The sequence below is a fragment of the Bufo bufo genome, chromosome 2 (assembly GCF_905171765.1).
Source record: "Bufo bufo chromosome 2, aBufBuf1.1, whole genome shotgun sequence".
Taxonomy (NCBI): Eukaryota; Metazoa; Chordata; class Amphibia; order Anura; family Bufonidae; genus Bufo; species Bufo bufo.
This window is the reverse complement of record NC_053390.1, coordinates 23,963,423-23,983,846: the sequence shown is the minus strand read 5'-3', so window position 1 is coordinate 23,983,846 and position 20,424 is coordinate 23,963,423. Positions and strand designations below refer to the sequence as shown.

Below are 20,424 nucleotides of genomic sequence, written 5' to 3'. Positions count from 1 at the left end.
AAAGGCTTCTGTACCAAATAGTAACACGGATTTTCTCAGGTGTTCAAATACTTATGATCAGCAGTGCAAGACAAACAAATTCTTTAAAAATCATACAATGTGATTTCCTGATTTTTTTATTTTTTATTTTTTTTTATTCTGTCTCTGAGTGGGAATGCACCTACAATGTGAACTTTAGTCCCCTACATGATTTCTAAGTGAGAGAACTTCTGTTCCTCACTGTATTTATAAAGTTGAAGTTTAAAGCCTTTTCTTTGATGGTTGGCACGCCTCTGGAGGTCCGGTTATTAGAGGTGTGTTAGGGCTGTGAACCATTTTATCTCTTCAAGTTTCCTGTCCTGGAAGGGAGTCACATGGGTGCTGTCATGGGTTTTCATCCTCCTTGACGGCCACAAGTGAGAGACGACCCTTGACCTCTGTAGGGGCAGGAATACACAGAGAGTTTAAAATGCTCCTACTTCCCTCAGTGTTTTCCTGTCCCTACGGGGTCAGCATACAGAGAGGCCTCCCGGTCGGGAGGTGAAGAATTATTTCTTTACTTTAATTTACCTTTCATCCCCCTCTGCCTTCCCGCGGCACTGGCTAAGTCTAGGCAGTGGGGGCAACGAGAACGCTTCACCCGCTATTACGGTCTTCCTTCCATTCTGAGTCGGAAGCAGACCACTGATGCCGGGACCACGTGGGACACACGCGCAGTCTGCTGGTGGCTGCGCTATAATTTCCCTTATGTCCGGCATGCAGGGGGCGGAGCTTTGTGCACCAGGACCAATGTGCTTGCTGATGATGTCAGACTCCAGGAGGATTTGAATGGAGGTGGACAGCGGTGTCATGCGGCTCAGAAGCAGCATCTCCGCTCTCATGTCTGAATCTGAAGCTCCCGCATCCCGTCAGGAGGGCCCTGACCCCTCTCCGGCTGTACCCTCCGTGAGTTCCCCAGTGTGGAGTGAGAAACTTAAACATATATTTTCTATGTTGTATCCAGTTCTCATATCTGATTGGTTGCTCTTCTCTGTTCCATAGTGAGCCAAGGCAGCTAAAGTTAAACCTAAGTCTCAAAAATGCACTACCTGTGCCAAGAGACTTTCTGATAATTGCAAAAAGAAGTTATGCAAAGTCTGCATCTCTGATGTTTTAAAGGAGGAGCAACCATCTTTTTTTTCTGAAGTGAAATCTTTGATTTGGGGAGAAATCAAAACCTCCTTAGCCTCCCTAAGAGCCCCTAGTCCTTCCATTCCGCTGTGGAACTTCTGTTTATTTCAAGGGGTCAGAAAATCGAGAAGCATTCTTTCTAAGTCGACGAACATTAGACCCAGGAGAATGGACATTAAATCCAGCTGTGTTTCAGGAGATTACATCCAGATGGGAGCTGCCGGAAATAGACCTCTTTGCCTCCAGAGAAAATACCCAGGTCTGTTGATTTTGTTCCCTAAATTCCAGGGAAGATCCATGGGCAGTGACTGCTTTTTCCATAAAATGGGCTTCGGACCTTGTCTACGCGTTTCCCCACGAGTAGTTGATTCCACGAGTAATACAAAAAATCCAGAGACAGTAATCTTAGTAACCCCACGTTGGCCAAAGAGAAGCTTGTTCTCAGTTCTAAAACAGATGGGTCTAGAAGATACATGGATAATACCCTTCCAAAGGGAAATTCTCTTTTAGGGGCCAATAATCCATCCGAACACACAGATCTTCAAGCTATCCGTCTGCATCCTGAGAGTGAGGTCCTCAAAAGACGGTCTTTTGGACAAAGTAATATTCACCCTCAAAGCTAGTAGGAAAAGGGTTACATCAGCTATTTATCTAAAAATCTGGAAAAAGTTCTGCAGCTGGTTGGGAGAAGACTACCCAAACACCTCTACTCCAGCTATAAATAAAATACTAGATTTTCTGCAGAATTGACTGGATCTGGGGTTGAGGCCTAGCACCCTTAAGGTTCAGATATCAGCATTAAGTGTAATCTATGATACAAGTTTGGCTGAGCACAGATGCATAAAAAGATTTGGTAGAGCAGCCACTAGATTAAGACCGACCCTGAGTTCTAGGATTCTTCAGCGAGATCTTAAAGAGGACCTTTCATCAGAAAAAAGTGTGTGCAATTCTTATACTACCTTATCGGGCTGATGCCCAGACACTTTTTTTTTTTTTTTCTTCAAAAGGACCCCCCGTTTGCCCGCTGTGCTCCCTGTTTGTTTTGTCGCCACATATGCAAATGAGGCGACTTGGTTATAGTAGGTGTTGACATTTTAGTTCTGCTGGGCGTGGTTATCTTCTCCCTGGCAGCGAGCGCATCCAATCGCAGCGCCCGCTCTTAGCCAGGGAGAATGAGCTCAAGTTCTCGCGAGAATCGCGAGAACTTGAGCTTATAGACATCCGGACCGAGCGCGAGAACTTGAGCTCCTTCTCCCTGGCTAAGAGCAGGGCGCTGCGATTGGATGCGCTTGCTGCTAGGGAAAGATAACCGCGCCCAGCAGAACTAAAATGTCAACGCCTACTATAACCAAGTCGCCTTATTTGCATATGAGGTGACGAAACAAACGGGAAGCACAGCGGGCGAACGGAGGGTCCTTTTGAACAAAAAAAAAAGTGTCCGGACATCAGTGGCAGCAGCCCGATAAGGTAGTATAAGAATTCCACACATTTATTTCTGATGAAAGGTCCTCTTTAACAAAGTGTTAAATGGTTTAACTAGAACCCCATTCTTTCCTTTGTTTGAAATATCAGTTAAACATCTATTTTTCAAAACAGCCTTTCTGATCACCATCACGTCAGCTAAAAAGTTAGGTGAATTTCAGGCCCTCTCCTGCAGGGAACCATATATGAGGATGGTATAGTGTTGAGGTTCGATCATGGGCTTCTTCCTAAAGTCATGTCTAATTTTCATTGAGACCAGGAGATTGTTCTGCCATCCCTTTTCAGCTCTCCAAAGAATGTGGCCGAAGAACAATTTCACCTTCTTGATGTTAGAGACAGCATCATTCAGTATTTAGAAACATATAAGGTTTTCAGGAAGGACAAATAACCTTTTGGTTCAGTTTGCAGGATGAAATAAGGGGAGAAACTTTCTAAGGCTTCTATTGGCCATTGGATCATATCCACTATCTGTTGTTGTTACACCCTTCCGAATATACCCTGCCCCCCAGGTATCGGGGCTCATTCTACCAGGGTCATGGCCTCTTCCTGGGCTGAAAAAGTCGGCGTGTCTATAGACCAGATTTGCAGGGCAGCTACTTGGTCTAGTATTAATACTTCTGTTAAGCATTATCGCCTTAATCTATCTGCTTCTGCAGATTTAGCATTTGGCCAGAAGTGCTGCAGGCGGTAACCCACCCTATGTAAATATCTGTTAGTTCTCACTTATGGCCGTCATGGTGGATGGAATGGAAAACCGTAATTACACTTACCAGTAATTCCGTTTCCTTGAATCCACCATGACGGCCCATATATATTCCCTTCCAAAAAAATTTTTTTGTTTTTGTTTTGGGATGTATGTTTTGATATATCCTACCTATTGGGTATGATGTAATACAAAAAAAAAAAAAATAGCTCAATAGTTCCACCTACCTTGGTAATTTACAAACACTGAGGGAGGTGGGGGCCTACAGAGGTCAAGTGCCATCTTTTACTTGTGGCCTCATGGTGGATTCAAGGAAACTGAATTACCGGTAAGTCTAATTATGTTTTTTTGTTTTCCTTATTAGTCAGACATATTGATAGGCTCCATTCACCTGAAGGATCTCAGGAGGTTTCCTGCTGGAGTTATTCCCCTCTGGCACTCCATCTGTGGTGAAACTACGACTCCCAGCATGCTCCATTCATTTCTATGGAGTTCTGACAACAGCCAAGCAAGTGTACATCTTGGGAGTCATAGTTGTACCACAGCTAGAGTGCCAGAGGTTAGCCGTCACAGGGATGGGAGGATCTGTCGTCTGTCTCTCCCTTTCTGTCATTGTCAGCATTAATGTTGTCAGCAGTTTGTTCTTCAGTAGCTCTTCAGTGGGATCAGACCAGAGAGTCCTCCGCGCACATTAGTGAGCTTTGGGCACTTGTCCTTGTCATTGATTAACTGGTTCACTGCACATGATCTTAATGTTATGGCTGATGCGTGTATATACTGAGAAGGGGGTAACTGACCTTCTAATAAATCTTACAGAGCAGGATGGGGGTTTCAGTGATCTCACAGGTTCCTGTTCCTGTCCAGCAGGGTGGCAGTCTCTCTCATGGAGCTTTCATGAGCTCACAGAAAATGTCAGTAAAAGTCATCAGATATTTTTCTTCGTTTAGGCCTCATGAACACGGCCGTTGCCCGGCTGTAGCCGTATTGCGGCCCACAAACAGCGGGTCCACAATATATGGGCAGCGGCCGTGTGCATCCCGCATCACAGATCTGGAAGGTCGGAATGGAAGCACCACGGAGTGTTTCTGTGGGGTTTCTGTCAGTGCCTCGGCACCACAATTAAGTTGTGCGTGCACTACTTTTTTGCGGTGCAGACCGTTGGATGTGGATCGCAGACCCCATTCAAGTGAATGGGTACGCGGCGGCCCTTTGGTCGGTGCCCGTGCATTGTGGACCGCAATTTGCACTGCCCGTGTGCGTTACCATAACAGCTCCTTAGGAGAACGGAATTGTCTTCTCTGGGAAAAGTGACTTGGAGGGGGTTGTAGAGCCTTCTCCAACACCTCGGAACCTGGTGGAGAGGAGACTAAGAGTAGTTTGTTTGTTTGGTTTTTTTTACTTGTTTTTATTACATTTTTAGAAACAAAACATACAAATAGGCACAGAAGTGGTAATGTGCAGGTACATGGGATGTATAATATATAAACATGTACATTTTGCAAAAAAACAACCAAGAGGCAGACTGGGACTGCTCTGCATATGCTGCTGTCAGTGCTTGGATCTCTAGTCCCACATACTCCTTAGTGGTGCTCCTGGCACCAGGTTGTGTAGTGGAAGCTTTCCCATATGGCCTGTTTTATTTTTGATGGTAACATAGTGGTTTCAGCCCAATCTGTTTTTAGGATGAAATACATTTTATCTAGAAATAGGTGGAAGGGTTCGGATGTGTCCACGTGGGTAATATTGATTTTGTGTCCGCTGTCGCAATGAAGTGTAGTAATTTGCCCCTGCCTGGGGTAAAGTTGTATTGGTCTTGGTCTAGTTATCCGAAATACCCCACATCGGGTCCAATAGTAAAAAGTTGGTTAAGTGTTTAGTAGTGAGAGATTTTTTGCCAAAATGTATTGATTGCTGGGCAACACCATAAGCAGTGATATAGGTTTGCGTGTGGTTCAGAGCATCCAAAATTTGCGGAGGTGAGGTAAAGGCCCATCCCATAGCCCCTGGTGTGTGTGAGGTAACTCCGGTGACAGATGTTTAGTCTCATCTCCCAGAATCTGGTTTATGGTAGACATTTACAGGAGTATTTGAGGGCGTTTAGGATTGTGGAATATGTGATTTCAGGGATGTATGTTTGCCATTTATTAAGCGGTGTTTCGGCAGTCGCATAGTCAAGAGGCTTGTGGAGTAGTTTATAGTTTCTTGTGATTTGGCCTCTTAGTCCTTCATATTTATTAAGCCAAAGCCATAAAGATGGATTCCATTCCTGGTCAGTCAGTTGTGGCAATATTTTCATGAGCTAACTCTTTGCCTGTGTGGTCGAAAACCAACCTTCTAATGTGATGCAGTATTCTAATAGTTCTGAAGTTGAGTGAGCCGGCTCGAGGTCATGACACAGAGACACATACAAGATGTGTTCCTAGTAATACCTTTCTTTATTATAATGAGCAGTGCACATATTTATACACACACAAATGCAGTAAAAGTGTCACTTTCTGGAGGACGGGGCAGACCCCCGGAACGTCAAACAAACAGGACAAGACAGGTAGACCAACAGAATACTTTATTACACATGTAATAAATCAATATAACATTAAGGAAAAGCATGTTAGGCAAACCAAAAGGGCAGTGAGCCCCTTTCTTCACAGAGCCCCTGGTAGTGGAAATGAACTTGGCTGAGGGCTCACTGGTCGCACCTCCACGAAGGTCCTGGTACACTTGGCCACTGCAGAGAACCACAGAAAACAAAAGGAGTGGAATCCAAACACAGGACATTGACCAGATGACAAACGGGAACCAGTCCACACAAGCAGATGCCTGGACCCGCGGTTACAGGCAGAGCTGCACACAGACTAGATATCCTCCCTCCAGAGAACCCAGGAACACTCTCACAGAGGCAGGATATACACAGGACAGAAGCAGTAAGGAACTGCAAGCAAGACATGGAACAGACAGGATCAGAAGCAGTAGGCACTGCCAGGCTATAAATGGAACGGACAGGATCAGACGAAGTAGGCACTGCCAGGCTATACATGGAACAGACAGAATCAGAAGCAGTTGAGCACAGCCAGGCTATACATGGAACAGACAGGATCAGAAGCAGTTGAGCACTGCCAGGCTATACATGGAACAGACAGGATCAGAAGCAGTTGAGCACTGCCAGGCTGTACATGGAACAGACAGGATCAGAAGCAGTTGAGCACTGCCAGGCTATACATGGAACAGACAGGATCAGAAGCAGTTGAGCACTGCCAGGCTGTACATGGAACAGACAGGATCAGAAGCAGTAACACTGCCAGGCTTTACATGGAACAGACATGATACAACATCAGTGACACAGAACAGGTACAGAAGATCAGGCAAGGCATGGACAAGTATACAACAACAATGCTTTACCAGTTGAAGGGCAGATGGCAAAACCCCCTGGGTCAGCAGCAAGGGGCTACACCCCTTGCTGCTGACAGCACAAGACAGAACTGACCCAAGCCCCACAGCTCTCATATAGAAATAGCTGCATAACAAGGGCACCTGATAACCCACACCCAGGACCCCACCAGAACCAGGAGGAACCAGAAGCACAGAACACACAATCACAAGTGTCAGTTCAGACAGTCACAGAATGCTGCAGCCAGCACGCCCCAAACGACAACCAGCATACACACGATAACTGTAGCCAGTATGAGGTTACAGGCAGCCGCCTACTCAACAACAAGGAGTGACAGAACCGCACAGTGATACAAACACAAATGCATCCATAATTGCACTGGTGACGGGAGACACAGAGATATGGATGTGGGGGGACACAAAGACAGGCAGCCCCGAGCAACCAGAATACACAGGTGTCAGTCTGCAGCCAGTACGCGTGAGAGCATGCAGCCAGCCTACACGGCAACAACTGTCACAGTGAACTGCACGTGAAACAAAAGTGGCATAGTGGAGACAAGCATTGAGTTACTATGTGTCACAGTGTGTCACACGTTACCTATGCAGGCTGGTTGCTTAGGGCTGCATGCTGGCTGCAGTGTCTTGAACGAGCCTGTGTATGTTGCTCTCCCCGTGTCTTTTGTGTCACGGGATGTTTGCTCTTCCCATGATGCTTCCCTTGTTGTCTGTGGTGTCACGGGTTGGTTGTGCTCTGGTGTACTGGCTGCAGGTGTCTCCGTGCATGCTGGTTGCCAGGGGCAATGGCCTGTGCTGCAGCCTGAGTGTCCTGTGTTCTGTACTCCGGTTCTGTTGGGGTAAACTCCCCTGATCTCTGCCTGTGGATCTGTGCCTTGGTGGGGCTTTCCAGGTGCCCTCGTTATCCAGCCTTATCTATCTGGTAGCTGGGGGGCGTCAGTTCTGTTTTGTCTGTGCCTGGCTAGGTGTAGCACCTTGCTGCTGTCCTGGGGTTCCTGTTACCTTTCTGCGTGGTGTAACCTGGTTTTGCATTGTTGGTGTGTTGGTCTTTGTTTGTCTGTACCTGCTCTGTTATGGTGTTTGAGGTCATGTCCTGTTCTGTCCTGTACCTGCCCTGCATTATCTTATGTTATGTTTCCTGGTCTGTTCCTTGTTCGCCTAGCAGTGCGTAACTGCGTCCGATAGCCTGGCAGTGCTTAACTGCTTCCGTTTGTTCTCTGTTCTATTTCCTGCCTTTGTGAGAGGATACCTGGCTTTCCCCGGAGAGGGAATCTACTCTCTTGTTCTCTGTTCTGTATTTCATTCCTGGACTCTGCTCTTGTCTGATCCCTGCCTGTCTTATTACATCTGTATTTTCGGTACCTAACCAGGTATCCTCTGGTCTGCCTGGACCAGCTGCCACTGACTTGGTGTCGCTCTAGGAGTCGCCCCTGGCAACTACCTTATTGGCTCAAGTCTATCCTCATCATCTGAGGCTCTAGTGAAGACTAGGTGTTGCTTAGTCATGCCCCTCTAGAGTATTGCCAGTCAGTGGCACAGTGGGTCCACACCCGCTGACCCGTGTCTGTACTTGTGCTTTTATTGTAATAAAGTTCTCTGGTTCCTTTGTTCTGCCTGTATCCCGCTCGTATGATGTCCTGGAGGTCTGCCTTGGGGATCCGGCACGTGACACTATGTCTAGTTTGAAATAGGAAAATTAATGATCATGGGGGGTCATAGGGGCTGACTGGGATTTGTACTCCTTCCTCCCAACGATAAATCCCCTTCCTATCTAAGTGTAGGTTATACATTAGATATAAAATTAATACATATACAAAATGGACGCCTTTATGCTTTCCCTCACACCTGTATATTGGATATCTGGATATTTTTGTCGCAGCTCACTCAAGGTGAGTATGCGTTTATCTGCCACAGATAATAGACTGTATAGGAATGTGATTCCAACCTTCCATTTCTGAAAAAACGCATATGGTGTGCCTCCTTGGAAGGTTGGGTTGTTTAATTAGTGGTAGAAAGTGGACAGGATCAAGGATTTTTTGCCAGGTCTGTCAGGGGCTTTTTAATAGGGGGTTCTCTTTTGAGTGTTCTGGGAGTGTAGAATGGTTGGCAGAGAAAGGCCTTTAACGGGGAGTAGTGAACTGTCTAGGGTCAAATTTATGCAAATTTGTGAGGAGTCTTGTAGCCAGTCGAGTACTATACGGAACTGTGTGGCCAGGTTGGGGTAGTTGTTTTACTTCCTCCTTGTACTTTATCTGATAAAGGTCTTCACTGTGGATTCTCTTGAAATTTACCTCTTAAGCAGAGGTGTCTTTTGGTGCTGTAGGGGGCTTTTAAAAGCATTCCCCCCTGGCCATATAAGGGTTAAGCATCATGTTGGCATAGTAAAGAGGCATTGTAAAAACGTGTGGATTATTTTTTTTTTGTTTTTTCATAATGGTTAAATAGGTTTTGCAGTGTGAGATTTCATCAGCAGAGGAGGAGAAGGTACACTAAAAAGTGTTTGTCACCTAATCCCTAGGTGGGCATTATGGCTTGTATTTTACTAGTGAATCCACCAAGTTCATCAGGTCTGAGAGATGGATTTATTAATGAACGCAGTTTGTGATGAGGATTGTTGTGATGGATCCTTTTAAGTTAACTTGTATTAGTGTGATGCCCACTTGGCATGTAAGGGTCAAATATGTTGGCAAAAGACAGGCTTGGTTGGGTTTTTCATAATTTTGAGCTAGATATGGGTAATAAAATTAGTGATTGGATGTAGACCAGAATCCTGAACTTTGTGTAAGGGCCCTTGCACACGACCGTATGCCCTCCGAGACAGCCCGTGGGACTATTGTCCTGCACTCATAAAATAATACACTGAGCAAAAATATAAACGCAACACTTTTGGTTTTGCACCCATTTTGCATGAGCTGAACTTAAAGATCTGAAACATTTTCTGCATACACAAAAGACCCATTACTCTCAAATATTGTTGACAAATCTGTCTAAATCTGTGTTAGTGAGCACTTTTCCTTTTCCGAGATAATCCATCCCACCTCACAGGTGTGGCATATCAAGATGCTGATTAGACAGCATGAATATTGCTCAGGTGTGCCTTAGACTGCCCACAATAAAAGGGCCACTCTGAAATGTGCACAGTTTGATCACACAGCACAATGCCACAGATGTCGCAACGTTTGAGGGAGCGTGCAATTCGCGTGCTGACTGCAGGAATGTCTACCAGAGATGTTGCCCATGGAATATATGTTCATTTCTCTACTATAGGCCGTCTCCAAAGGTGTTTCAGAGAATTTGGCAGTACATCCAACTGGCATCACAACCGCAGATCAAGTGTAACCACACCAGCCCAGAACCTCCACAGCCAGCATGTTCACCTCCATGATCGTCTGAGACCAGCCAGCCGGACATCTGCAGCAACAATCGGTTTGCATAACCAAAGAATTTCTGCACAAACTGTCAGAAACTGTCTCAAGGAAGCTCATCTGCATGGTCTTCGTCCTCATCGGGGTCTGGACCTGACTGCAGTTCGTCGTCGTAACCAGCTTGAGTGGGCAGATGCTCACATTCGATGGCATCTGGCACGTTAGAGAGGCGTTCTGTTCACGGATGAGTCTCGGTTTTCACTGTTCAGTGCAGATGGCAGGCAGTGTTTGTGGCGTCGTGTGGGTGAGCGGTTTGCTGACGTCAATGTTGTGGATCGAGTGGCCCATGGTGGTGGTGGTGGTGGGGTTATGGTATAGGCAGGCATATGTTATGGACAACAAGCAGAGGTGCATTTTATTGATGGCATTTTGTCACTATCAGTGTGGCAGGGAAACTCCACACTGAACACAGGAGGGAAGGGGAACAGTAACTTGGCCTGGAAACTAGGGAAGAAACAGGTCACCTCCTACACAACCCTAATCCGGCCCCTGACTACCTATCAATATGAATAGACCTTGAAGGTAGGAATATTCATAAGCTGGAAATCTAGGCCCTGATTTCCCTATAAGGCCCTGGAATATGTATAGGACCAGAGACAACACATTCCTCCCCAGATGGACGAATGGAAGTCTGTCTCAGACCCAGATACAACAACAAACATACAAACAAACGCACCACTTAACTTCTGTAGACATGGAAGAACAGGAACACCAGAGAGGATCTCACACCAGCTCAGCCCAACCCAAATGAAGCTATCAACTGCATAGTCAGAAGGGTGGGGTAAGACTATAAAGGGTAGAAGTGATGACCACTGAGCAACAGCTGAGAAAAGGGAAGTGGTTATTAACCCTATCAACACTGAATCAAGAGAAATCAAGGAGGCTGTTAGATTCCTCCACGCTCAGCCAATCTCCTTGATTTCCTGACATCAGGAAATTCACTGAGATACCGTGACGAGATCCTGAGGCCCTTTGTTGTGCCATTTATCCACAACCATCACCTCATGTTGCAGCATGATAATGCATGGCCCCATATTGCAAGGATCTGTACACTATTCCTGTAAGCTGAAAACAGTTCTGGCATGGCCAGCATAATCACCGGACATGTCACGCATTTAAGGGAGTCTGTCACCACATTTGGGCATAATAGACTGATCAAATAGTGTTATTTGTGCCACCCAGAATTCAAAAACAGTACCTTTGTTGTGGAAAACGGACCTTTCTTTTAGCCGAAAATGAACTTTTAACATTATGTTAATGAGCCCTCTCAAGTGCCCAGGGCGGTCTCTCAATCCTCGGAGCCCCAGGCAGCACCTCCTCAACGGCTCATAACCCCGCCCTCCGTGCGCCTCTGCCCGCCCGTTTACTCCCCTCCCCTGTCCTTTTCCACTGCGGCTGCGCGGTCAAATTCGTAGCGGGCGCATGCGCAATGCGATGCCCGCTCCTGGCAGGGCATCGCGATACCTACTGCGCATGCGCCCGCTACGATTTGGACCGCACAGCCGCAGTGGAAAAGGACAGGGGAGGGGAGTAAACGGGCGGGCAGAGGCGCACGGAGGGCGGGGTTATGAGCCGTTGAGGAGGTGCTGCCTGGGGCTCCGAGGATTGAGAGACCGCCCTGGGCACTTGAGAGGGCTCATTAACATAATGTTAAAAGTTCATTTTCGGCTAAAAGAAAGGTCCGTTTTCTACAACAAAGGTACTGTTTTTGAATTCTGGGTGGCACATATAACACTATTTGATCAGTCTATTATGCCCAAATGTGGTGACAGACTCCCTTTAAGCATGTGTGGGATGCTCTGGAACGGCATATACGACAGCGTGTTCCAGTTCTTGCCAATATTCTGCAACTTCGCACATTGAAGAGGAATCGACCAACATTCCACAGGCCACAATCAACAACCTGATCAACTCTATGCGACAGAGATGTGTTGCACTGCGTAAGGTAAATGGTGGCCACACCAGATACTGAGTGGTTTTCTGACCCCCTTCCCCCCCAGTAAGGCAAAACTGTGCACATTTCAGAGTGGCCTTTTTTTGTGGGAAGTGTAAGGCACACCTGTGCAATATTCATGCTGTCTAATCAACACCTTGATATGCCACACCTGTGAGGTAGGATGGATTATATCAGCAAAGGAGAAGTGCTCACTAACACAGATTTAGACAGATTTGTGAACAGTATTTGACAGTAATAGGTCTTTTGTGTATGTAGAAAATGTTTCAGATCTTTGAGTACAGCTCATGCAAAATGGGAGCAAAACCGAAAGTGTTGCGTTTTTATATTTTTGCTCAGTGTATGAGTGCGGGACCATAGTCCCGCGGGTGGCCTTACGTGCACAGCATCATTGTAATCTAAGATGCTTCGTGCTCCCGTGCACACGATCAATGCCGCTTTGGGAAATATGGCCCACTCACAGACCGTATGTCTTGGAGGGCATACAGTCATGTGCAAGGGCCCTTATAGAAAGCTTTGAAAGGCTAGAATCACACAATCAGTTTTGGTGCAGTTTTTTGAACCAAAGCCAGAAGTGTCTTAAAAATTAATGACTTACTATATACCTCTAGTTCCTGCTGAATCCACTTCCAGCCTAAAAGGAAAGCTATAAGTTTGTCTACTCTGTAGTTTATTAAAAACCTCACAAATGTAAATTTTTATCTTAGCAGAAAATCCCAGTTCGAGTTCTGAAGGAAACTTCTTGTTATCACTAAATGATAAAGTAGAAGATGAAGATATCATGCAGCTCTCTTCAAGAGAAAACCTTAATGTACATCAAGGACTTCACAGTACAGCTCTATCATATAATCTCCCTAATCATGAGGAACCATCTCCTGACCAAAAAGAGGGCGAAAGGCTTCATTGTGGTAAAAAATCCACAAAAAGATCAAGTCTTTCTACATACAGAAAAATTCATATAAGAGAAAAGCCATACTCCTGTTCAGAATGTGGAAAATGCTTTACAAATAAATCACATCTTGTTAAACATAGAAAAAGCCACCCAAGAGAGAAGTATAAATGTTCAGAATGTGGGAAATGTTTTAAAATGAAATCAAATCTTATTCCACATAAGAGAATTCACACAGGAGAGAAGCCATATTCATGTTCAGAATGTGGGAAATGTTTTACAACTAAATCAAATCTTGTTATACATGAGAGAAATCACACAGGAGAGAAGCCATATTCATGTTCAGAATGTGGGAAATGTTTTAAAATTAAATCAGATCTTAATTCACATAAGAGAATTCACACAGGAGAGAAGCCATATTCATGTTCAGAATGTGGGAAATGTTTTACAAATAAATCACATCTTGTTATACATAAGAGAAATCACACAGGAGAGAAGCCATATTCATGTTCAGAATGTGGGAAATGTTTTACAGACATATCAAGTCTTGTTAGACATGAGAGAAGTCACACAGGAGAGAAGCCATATTCATGTTCAGAATGTGGGAAATGTTTTACACAAAAATCAGATCTTATTAGACATAAGAGAAGTCACACAGGAGAGAAGCCATATTCATGTCTAGAATGTGGGAAATGTTTTACACAAAAATCAGATCTTGTTAGACATAAGAGAAGTCACACAGGAGAGAAGCCATATTCATGTTCAGAATGTGGGAAATGTTTTACACAAAAATCAGATCTTGTTATACATCAGAGAGGTCACACAGGAGAGAAGCCGTATTTGTGTTCAGAATGTGGGAAATGTTTTACACAAAAATCAAGTCTTGTTGCGCATCAGAGATTTCACACAGGAAAGAAGCCATATTCATGTTCAGAATGTGGGAAATGTTTTACACAAAAATCAAATCTTGTTATACATCAGAGAGGTCACACAGGAGCGAATTTCTTGAAATTGAATCAATCAGCAGATTCGATTTGGGAACAAATAAATTCAGGCCAAAGGGAAAGTGTTTAGATTGCCCTGACAAGTTGTGGATGACATTCTGAGGTCTTCTACGGCTGTATGCAACTACTCTAACGCCAAGGCAGCATTGGCAACCATCAAGTGGCAGGGAAATATATAGCTATGGGGAAAACAGATAGTGGCCGGTGGGGATAAACAGCCTGTTTAACCACACATTACACTTTTGGCTTTGTTATACTTTTTAAAATAAAATCCCGAAATTATCCCTTTTGGGGTTAGATGTCTTTCTGAGTTTACACACAGGGTGGTGTCAGAAGAAGCAATGGCTTGTTTTGAACAAGAATTCCAAGAATGCTCACTTTTTTGGGAGCAGCAGTATTGTATTGAACCTGATAGACAAGGCAGGAGATGTGCATCTGTGTAGGGGTAGTAGTAATAGGAGAAGTACAATATTTAACCTGACAAAGTAGGAGATCTGGAACTGTGTAGGGGGTAGTAGTAATAGCAGCAGGTGTAATGGTAGCTGCAGCAGCAGGGGTACAGTGTGAACCATGACAAAGAGGCAGAAGATTTGCACCTCTGTAGGGGTAGCAGTAGTGGGGATTGGTGGCGGTAGTAGCTGAAGCAATACAGTATGAAATCTGACAGACAAGGCAGGAGATTTTCGGATATGTAGGGGTAGCAGTAGTAGCTGCAGCCGTACAGTATGGAATCAGACACACAAGGCAGGAGATTTGCGGCTATGTAGGGGTAGCAGTTGTGGCGGTGGTGGCAGTAGTTGCTGTATCAGTACGGTATGGAATCTGACAGACAAGGCAGGAGTTGTGCACCTGTGTAGGAGTAGTAGTAGCAGTGTAGGGAACATGATCGACAGGTAGACAGCTGCAGTGGCATCATTGGGCTGATGATAAATAGCCACTGTCTGCAATAGAAGATATTATTGATCCATTTTCACAAATGTTTTCTCTGACAGTACACTGGAAGCTGGATAATACAGTACACTGATAGCAAACTGGGCCCGTTCCTGCAGCTCATCAAGTCAGTTGACCCAGGAGTCCATGGGGTCAGGGTATGTGCTGAGGAAAGGGCACAGCACAGGTTCAACTGAAACTGGTTGTTCAGTATGTGTCTATCAGTTTGCTGATTGCATCTGATTGGTGCAGTGGTTGAATAATCTTCCATCATGTTCAGCAATCTCTTGGCTGCTGCTGCTGTATCTGGGCATGGCTGTACACATATCTGTCCCTGTGGTCTGTCGCAGTCCCCAACTATATTCACACTGGCTGCGGTGAGCAGTGACAGTGCTTCTCTCCCCTATGTCTCTCCAGTGGCTGATTAGTTAGTGAGTGTGTCGGGGAGATATACATGAGCCGGCTTCCATCTTCTTTTTTTTTTAATTGAAAATTGTACTTATTTTGGTACAAAACTAAATGTGTATTACAGTACATTCTTATCAGGAATGAACACTATTAAATGTATCACAGTGTTACCATGGCATCCATATAGCCAATTGGCAACACAAAATATTGTATAATAACAATTTACAATTCTAACCCCACTAAAGTTATTCCCAAACCTTATTGCAACTCAACCCCCCCCCCCCCCCCATTTTCTCCCCCGTCTGGATGTGCCTCCTCTCTACTAAGTCTCATAATCCAATACAATGTGATAAAGAATCTATAAAACCTTAAGATGTCCAAACTGTCCTTTGATATCCTTTGTCAGGTACCATTCTGTGTGTTGATAATTACGCATGAGATTTTGTATTTCTACATGTTTGCCAATAAAGGTCTGCCATTTGTTTAAGAAGATAGTTGAAATATGTTTTTTATTTTTTTCTGCTTCCAATTGGTTTGTTAATAAAAAGTACCGCATTTGCCTCTGGAACTCACTGTCAGATGGTGTATGTGGCATCTCAAAGCTACCAATAAAACCCCATCTATCAGTCTCAGAATCTTTTTCCCTTCAGGATAACAATGAAACAAAACCACGAGTGGCTCACATGGTAGTTCTATCTGCCAAGTCCATTTGATCCAAGATAGTATCCAACTCCAGTAGGTTTGTACCATTGGGCAGGACCATATACAATTATCCAAATCAGCCCTTGACTGGTTACATTTTGGACATTCTGTTATCCTTTCGGGAGCCATATTCGAGGCAGGTAGATTAAACGCAAATATTGCTCTGTGTGTGAGCCTAAACTGCGTCTCTCCATCCTTCACATGTGACGGCCTTTCTAACTCTCATCCACCCATTCATCAACGTATCCTTCCACTCTGTTGTTCCCAGTACTGATTTCCACCCCGAGAACAGATGAGCCTGAGTTTTATAATTTTCTCTTTCCCTCAGGGATTTATAGATGGCTGAGAGCGAAAGTTTGTGTTCCTTTTGTCTTAGTAAAGTATCAAAACAATTAGTGACGTATTCCTGACTAACATCTCTTAATCTAGCTTTACAGAAAGACATTACTTGGTAGAATTGTAGAACGTGACTCTGTGTCCCTAATCATCACTGATAATTTGATATCTGAAGGTAGAGATGCCAGTCTGGAATGCAATAAAGCTCCTAAGTCCCATCCTGTGGCAATTTCCTTTTCCAATAAAGTGTTTGAATAATGAGAGGTCTGATGTAGCCAATCTCTACAATGTCGAAAGAGGCTTGCTGTAACGGGGTGCCGAAGGCGCACTCGGTCTCCCATCAGCCGCAGACCTGCTGCTTAGCTTCGGGAGCAAGGATCTGTGTTTGACCTTGTTACCAGGGCAGCTTTGCTAGCTGGTAGGCTCCCTGCTCCTAGGTCTGCCTTGAGCGCCGAGCTGATCACTCGGTGCTCGACTGGTCGGTCTGTCGGTTATGTGATGCTGGCCACGTCACATGACCCTCACTCCCCACTATAAATCCAGGCAGCCTGCTGGCCACAGGTTGCCTGTTAGTTTTAGGTATCTGGTGATTGAATTGTTCCTGCATACTTACCCGATCCTGTGTTCCCTGACGATTCTCTGCCTGCTCCTCCTGTACTGCGCATATCTCCTGGTATCCTGACCCCGGCTTCCACCTGACGATTTTTTGCGGACTCCTGTTGTACTTCGTTTCTCTCCTGGTATTTGACCTCGGCTTTTCCTGACTATTCTCTGATCATTCCTTAGTACTGCGTAGCTCTCTAGGTATTGACCCGGTCAGTTCACGTTCCGTCATTTGTCTTGTCTGTCTTCCCAGCACGTATACTAAGTTAGGGACTGCCGTCTAGTTGTCCCCTGTCATCAAGTAGGCAGGGCTAGGGGTGAGGGTGGAGCGCAGTGGTCACTATCCGACCCCCTGTGTGTAGTGTACGTTACCATCACACTTGCTAGATTATATCTCCACATATCGGGAAATTGAACCTCCCCCCCCCCCCCCCTTTATCCGATGGAGACCACAGCGTTTTCATAGCTTTTCTCGTTTTTTTTACCGGCCCATACAAATCCCGAGAATGCCTTGTTTAATGATTGTATATCCTTGTGTCGGAGTAACACAGGTATAGTCTGCATCGGATAAAGTAGCTTAGGGAAACTAATCATCTTTATCATCTACCTAACGGAAGCTACCGCCACCTAAGCAGCTCCTGCGTAATCCCAGTTATCAGAGGGACATAATTAAGCATGTACAAAGAATGAGGAGAACTTCCTATTTTGATCCCCAGGTAAGTGATGTAATTTTTGGCTATCAAGAATGGACAATTCTGTATTAAAGACTGTCTCCCCTTATTTCCCTTTCCAACATATAATAACTCACATTTTCCTGTGTTGACCTTAAAACCTGAATATTTCCCAAATTCCTCTATTGCCTCAAAAATCTTGTGGAGATCCCTTAAAGCAGTGCTTCTCAAATAGTGGGCAAACACTGTCATATTGGATGTCCAGATCGGATTATCCGACTCACTCGCAAGCCGCGTCCCACACGGCGTCGGTTGCCTAGCAACTCTACGGCTGGAGAGAGTGAGCAGCGCGGCGCGATCACTGGAGATTGTCCCAGCGCAGCCCCAGTAGCAGCCCGACGTGGAGGACCACGTGACCGCCAACGCACGTGACACATGCAGAGGACCCGTGGAGACATACAGGAATCAATACGCTGGTTCCTAGTGCCACTCACAGAGGAGAAAGAGCAGGACGCCGGCATGTCATCAAGGCAGAGTCGCAAAGATACATCCGCAGCATCACCAGGTGGGAAAACAAGAGCTGAAGCACAGAAAGAACATAAAGAGCAAGGGTCAAGGAGAGGAGGTAGGACAAACACAAAATCTGATAATAAAACTGAAAAGGGGAAAAGAAATAGTAACCAGGGGATGGAGGAGGAAAAAGTATACGAACTAGAAGGCAGTACCCTGGATCAAAAGGAGGAGGGGGAAGGTGCAAAAAGACGCTCTGCAGGTAAACTAAGCCCTGAAGGTAACCTAGATAAAAAAAGGGCATAATAGCAGGAATGCAGGAGTGGAAGGGGTACAAAGCACACCGCAGGAGGATACCAATAATAAGGTGTACTATAACAATTTTATAGACAAATGATACTATTTACAGTCGCGCGGGGGGCGCGAAATGTTTTCTTTTTCCTAGGGGGGGCATGAAAGAAAATAATTGAGAAGCACTGCCTTAAAGGATTAGCCACAAACAGAATAATGTCATCCGCAAAGAGAGATATACATACTGTTCTGGATCCAATTTTGATTCCTTTAAATATATCTGCTGTTTCCAAATAGCGTGCTATTTATATCGTCTATTGCAATGTTAAACAATAAAGGTGAGAGGGGGCATCACTGTCTGGTGCCTTTTAATAACTGGAAGGGTTTTGATAAATAAACAGGAATAGCTATTTGCGCTTTAGGGTTATTATATAATGCTCCCACATATGTCCTAAAAGCCCCTGTAATGAGCATACGGTCCATCACCATGTCCAACCAGCTCCACCTCATATTGTCAAAAGCTTTTTTGGCGTCAATGGTAAGGAGAGCTGGTGTCTCCCATCCTGTATGTTTACAATGCGTGTGGTCTAGGACTGTAAGAACCCATCACATATTAAAAACTGCAGAGCGGCCCTTAACAAAGCCTACCTGGGATGGTCCTATTAAATCGGGTAAAATGTTTGCTAGCCTATCAGCCATTATATCTGTAAAGAATAAATCAAGGCAACTGGACTTACTGTAGATTTATTGAAAGCGTTTCATCGTTCATCCACTGAGCTTTCGTTCATCCACTGAGCTTTCTCAATTCTGAGTGACTGTACAAGAATTCTCTGGGAATAAATATGGAACTGAATCAACATCTGGTAATTATACCCAGCATGGGGTCAAAGGTGTTGATTCCATTATCCTAATTGAAGTCAGTAGGTGATAATGACCTCCAAGAAAAAGGTGTCAAGACAGCATTGTATGTGGCAGACAATAGATGTCTAACCCCCGTCTCTATTCAAGCTTGGCTTCTCCATTTTTTACGTAGATGGCCTCCTTCACACCTCGTTTGTACCAATCAGCCTCCTTATCCAAAACACGTACTTGACTGTCTTCAAAGGTGTGACCTGTTTCTTTTAGATGTATGTACACGGCTGAATCTTGACCAGAGGTTTCGGCTCTTCTATGCTGAGCCATGCGCTGTTGTAGTTGTTGTTTTGTTTCGCCGATATACAGTTCTGAGCATTCCTCATTGCACTGGACTGCGTACACAATGTTGTCCATCTTGTGTTTAGGCGTTGGGTCTTTTGGGTTAACCAGTTGTTGCCTGGGGGGGGGGGGTAGACATCTATTGTCTGCCACATACAATGCTGTCTTGACACCTTTTTCTGGGAGGTCATTATCACCTACTGACTCCATTTAGGATAATGGAATCAACACCTTTGACCCCATGCTGGGTATAATGACCTCTGACCCCATGCTGGGTATAATTACCAGATGTTGATTCAATTACATATTTATTCCCAGAGAATTCTTGTACAGTCACTCAGAATTGAGAAAGCTTGTTGGAAGAACGAGTGAAACGTTTTCAAGAAATCTACAGTAAGTCCAGTTGCCTTGATTTATTCTTTACAGATATACCATGACCTGGATAAATGAGAACATTCACAGACCTATCAGCCATTATTTTTGAGAATATCTTATGATCCATATTTATAAGAGATATTGGGCGATAAGATGCAGGTAGTAGTGGGTCTTTCCATGGTTTTGGCAGAAGTCGGATGTAGGCTGTATTATTTACCGTTTTAGCTTGACCACTTAGAACATCATTAAAACCCTCAGTTAACAATTGGGTTATATCCTCGCTTAATATTTTTTAAAACTCCCCTGAGTATCCATCTGGTGAAGGTGCTTTGCCTAGTTTCAGTTCTTTAATAGTTTGAGCTACTTCCTCACTAGAGATGGCCTTATTAAGGTTCGTTA

At 44.7% G+C, this 20,424-nt stretch overlaps 3 protein-coding genes across 3 annotated transcripts in view; 2 read left to right on the top strand and 1 right to left on the bottom strand.

Annotated features, from left to right (window-relative positions):
• Positions 1–20,424, top strand: part of LOC120991124 (zinc finger protein 585A-like) — a 2,129,672-nt gene that overhangs the window by 1,371,434 nt on the left and 737,814 nt on the right. The gene's annotated exons all lie outside the window — the stretch shown is intronic.
• LOC120991886 (oocyte zinc finger protein XlCOF6.1-like) overlaps positions 1–20,424 on the bottom strand; it is a 400,346-nt gene that overhangs the window by 170,727 nt on the left and 209,195 nt on the right. The window lies entirely within an intron of this gene.
• LOC120991887 (zinc finger protein 850-like) overlaps positions 1–20,424 on the top strand; it is a 200,762-nt gene that overhangs the window by 112,679 nt on the left and 67,659 nt on the right. The window contains exon 7 of the mRNA XM_040420630.1: positions 12,823–13,984. Coding sequence (XP_040276564.1) covers positions 12,823–13,984 — 1,162 coding nt within the window. The remainder of the gene's footprint in view (positions 1–12,822; positions 13,985–20,424) is intronic.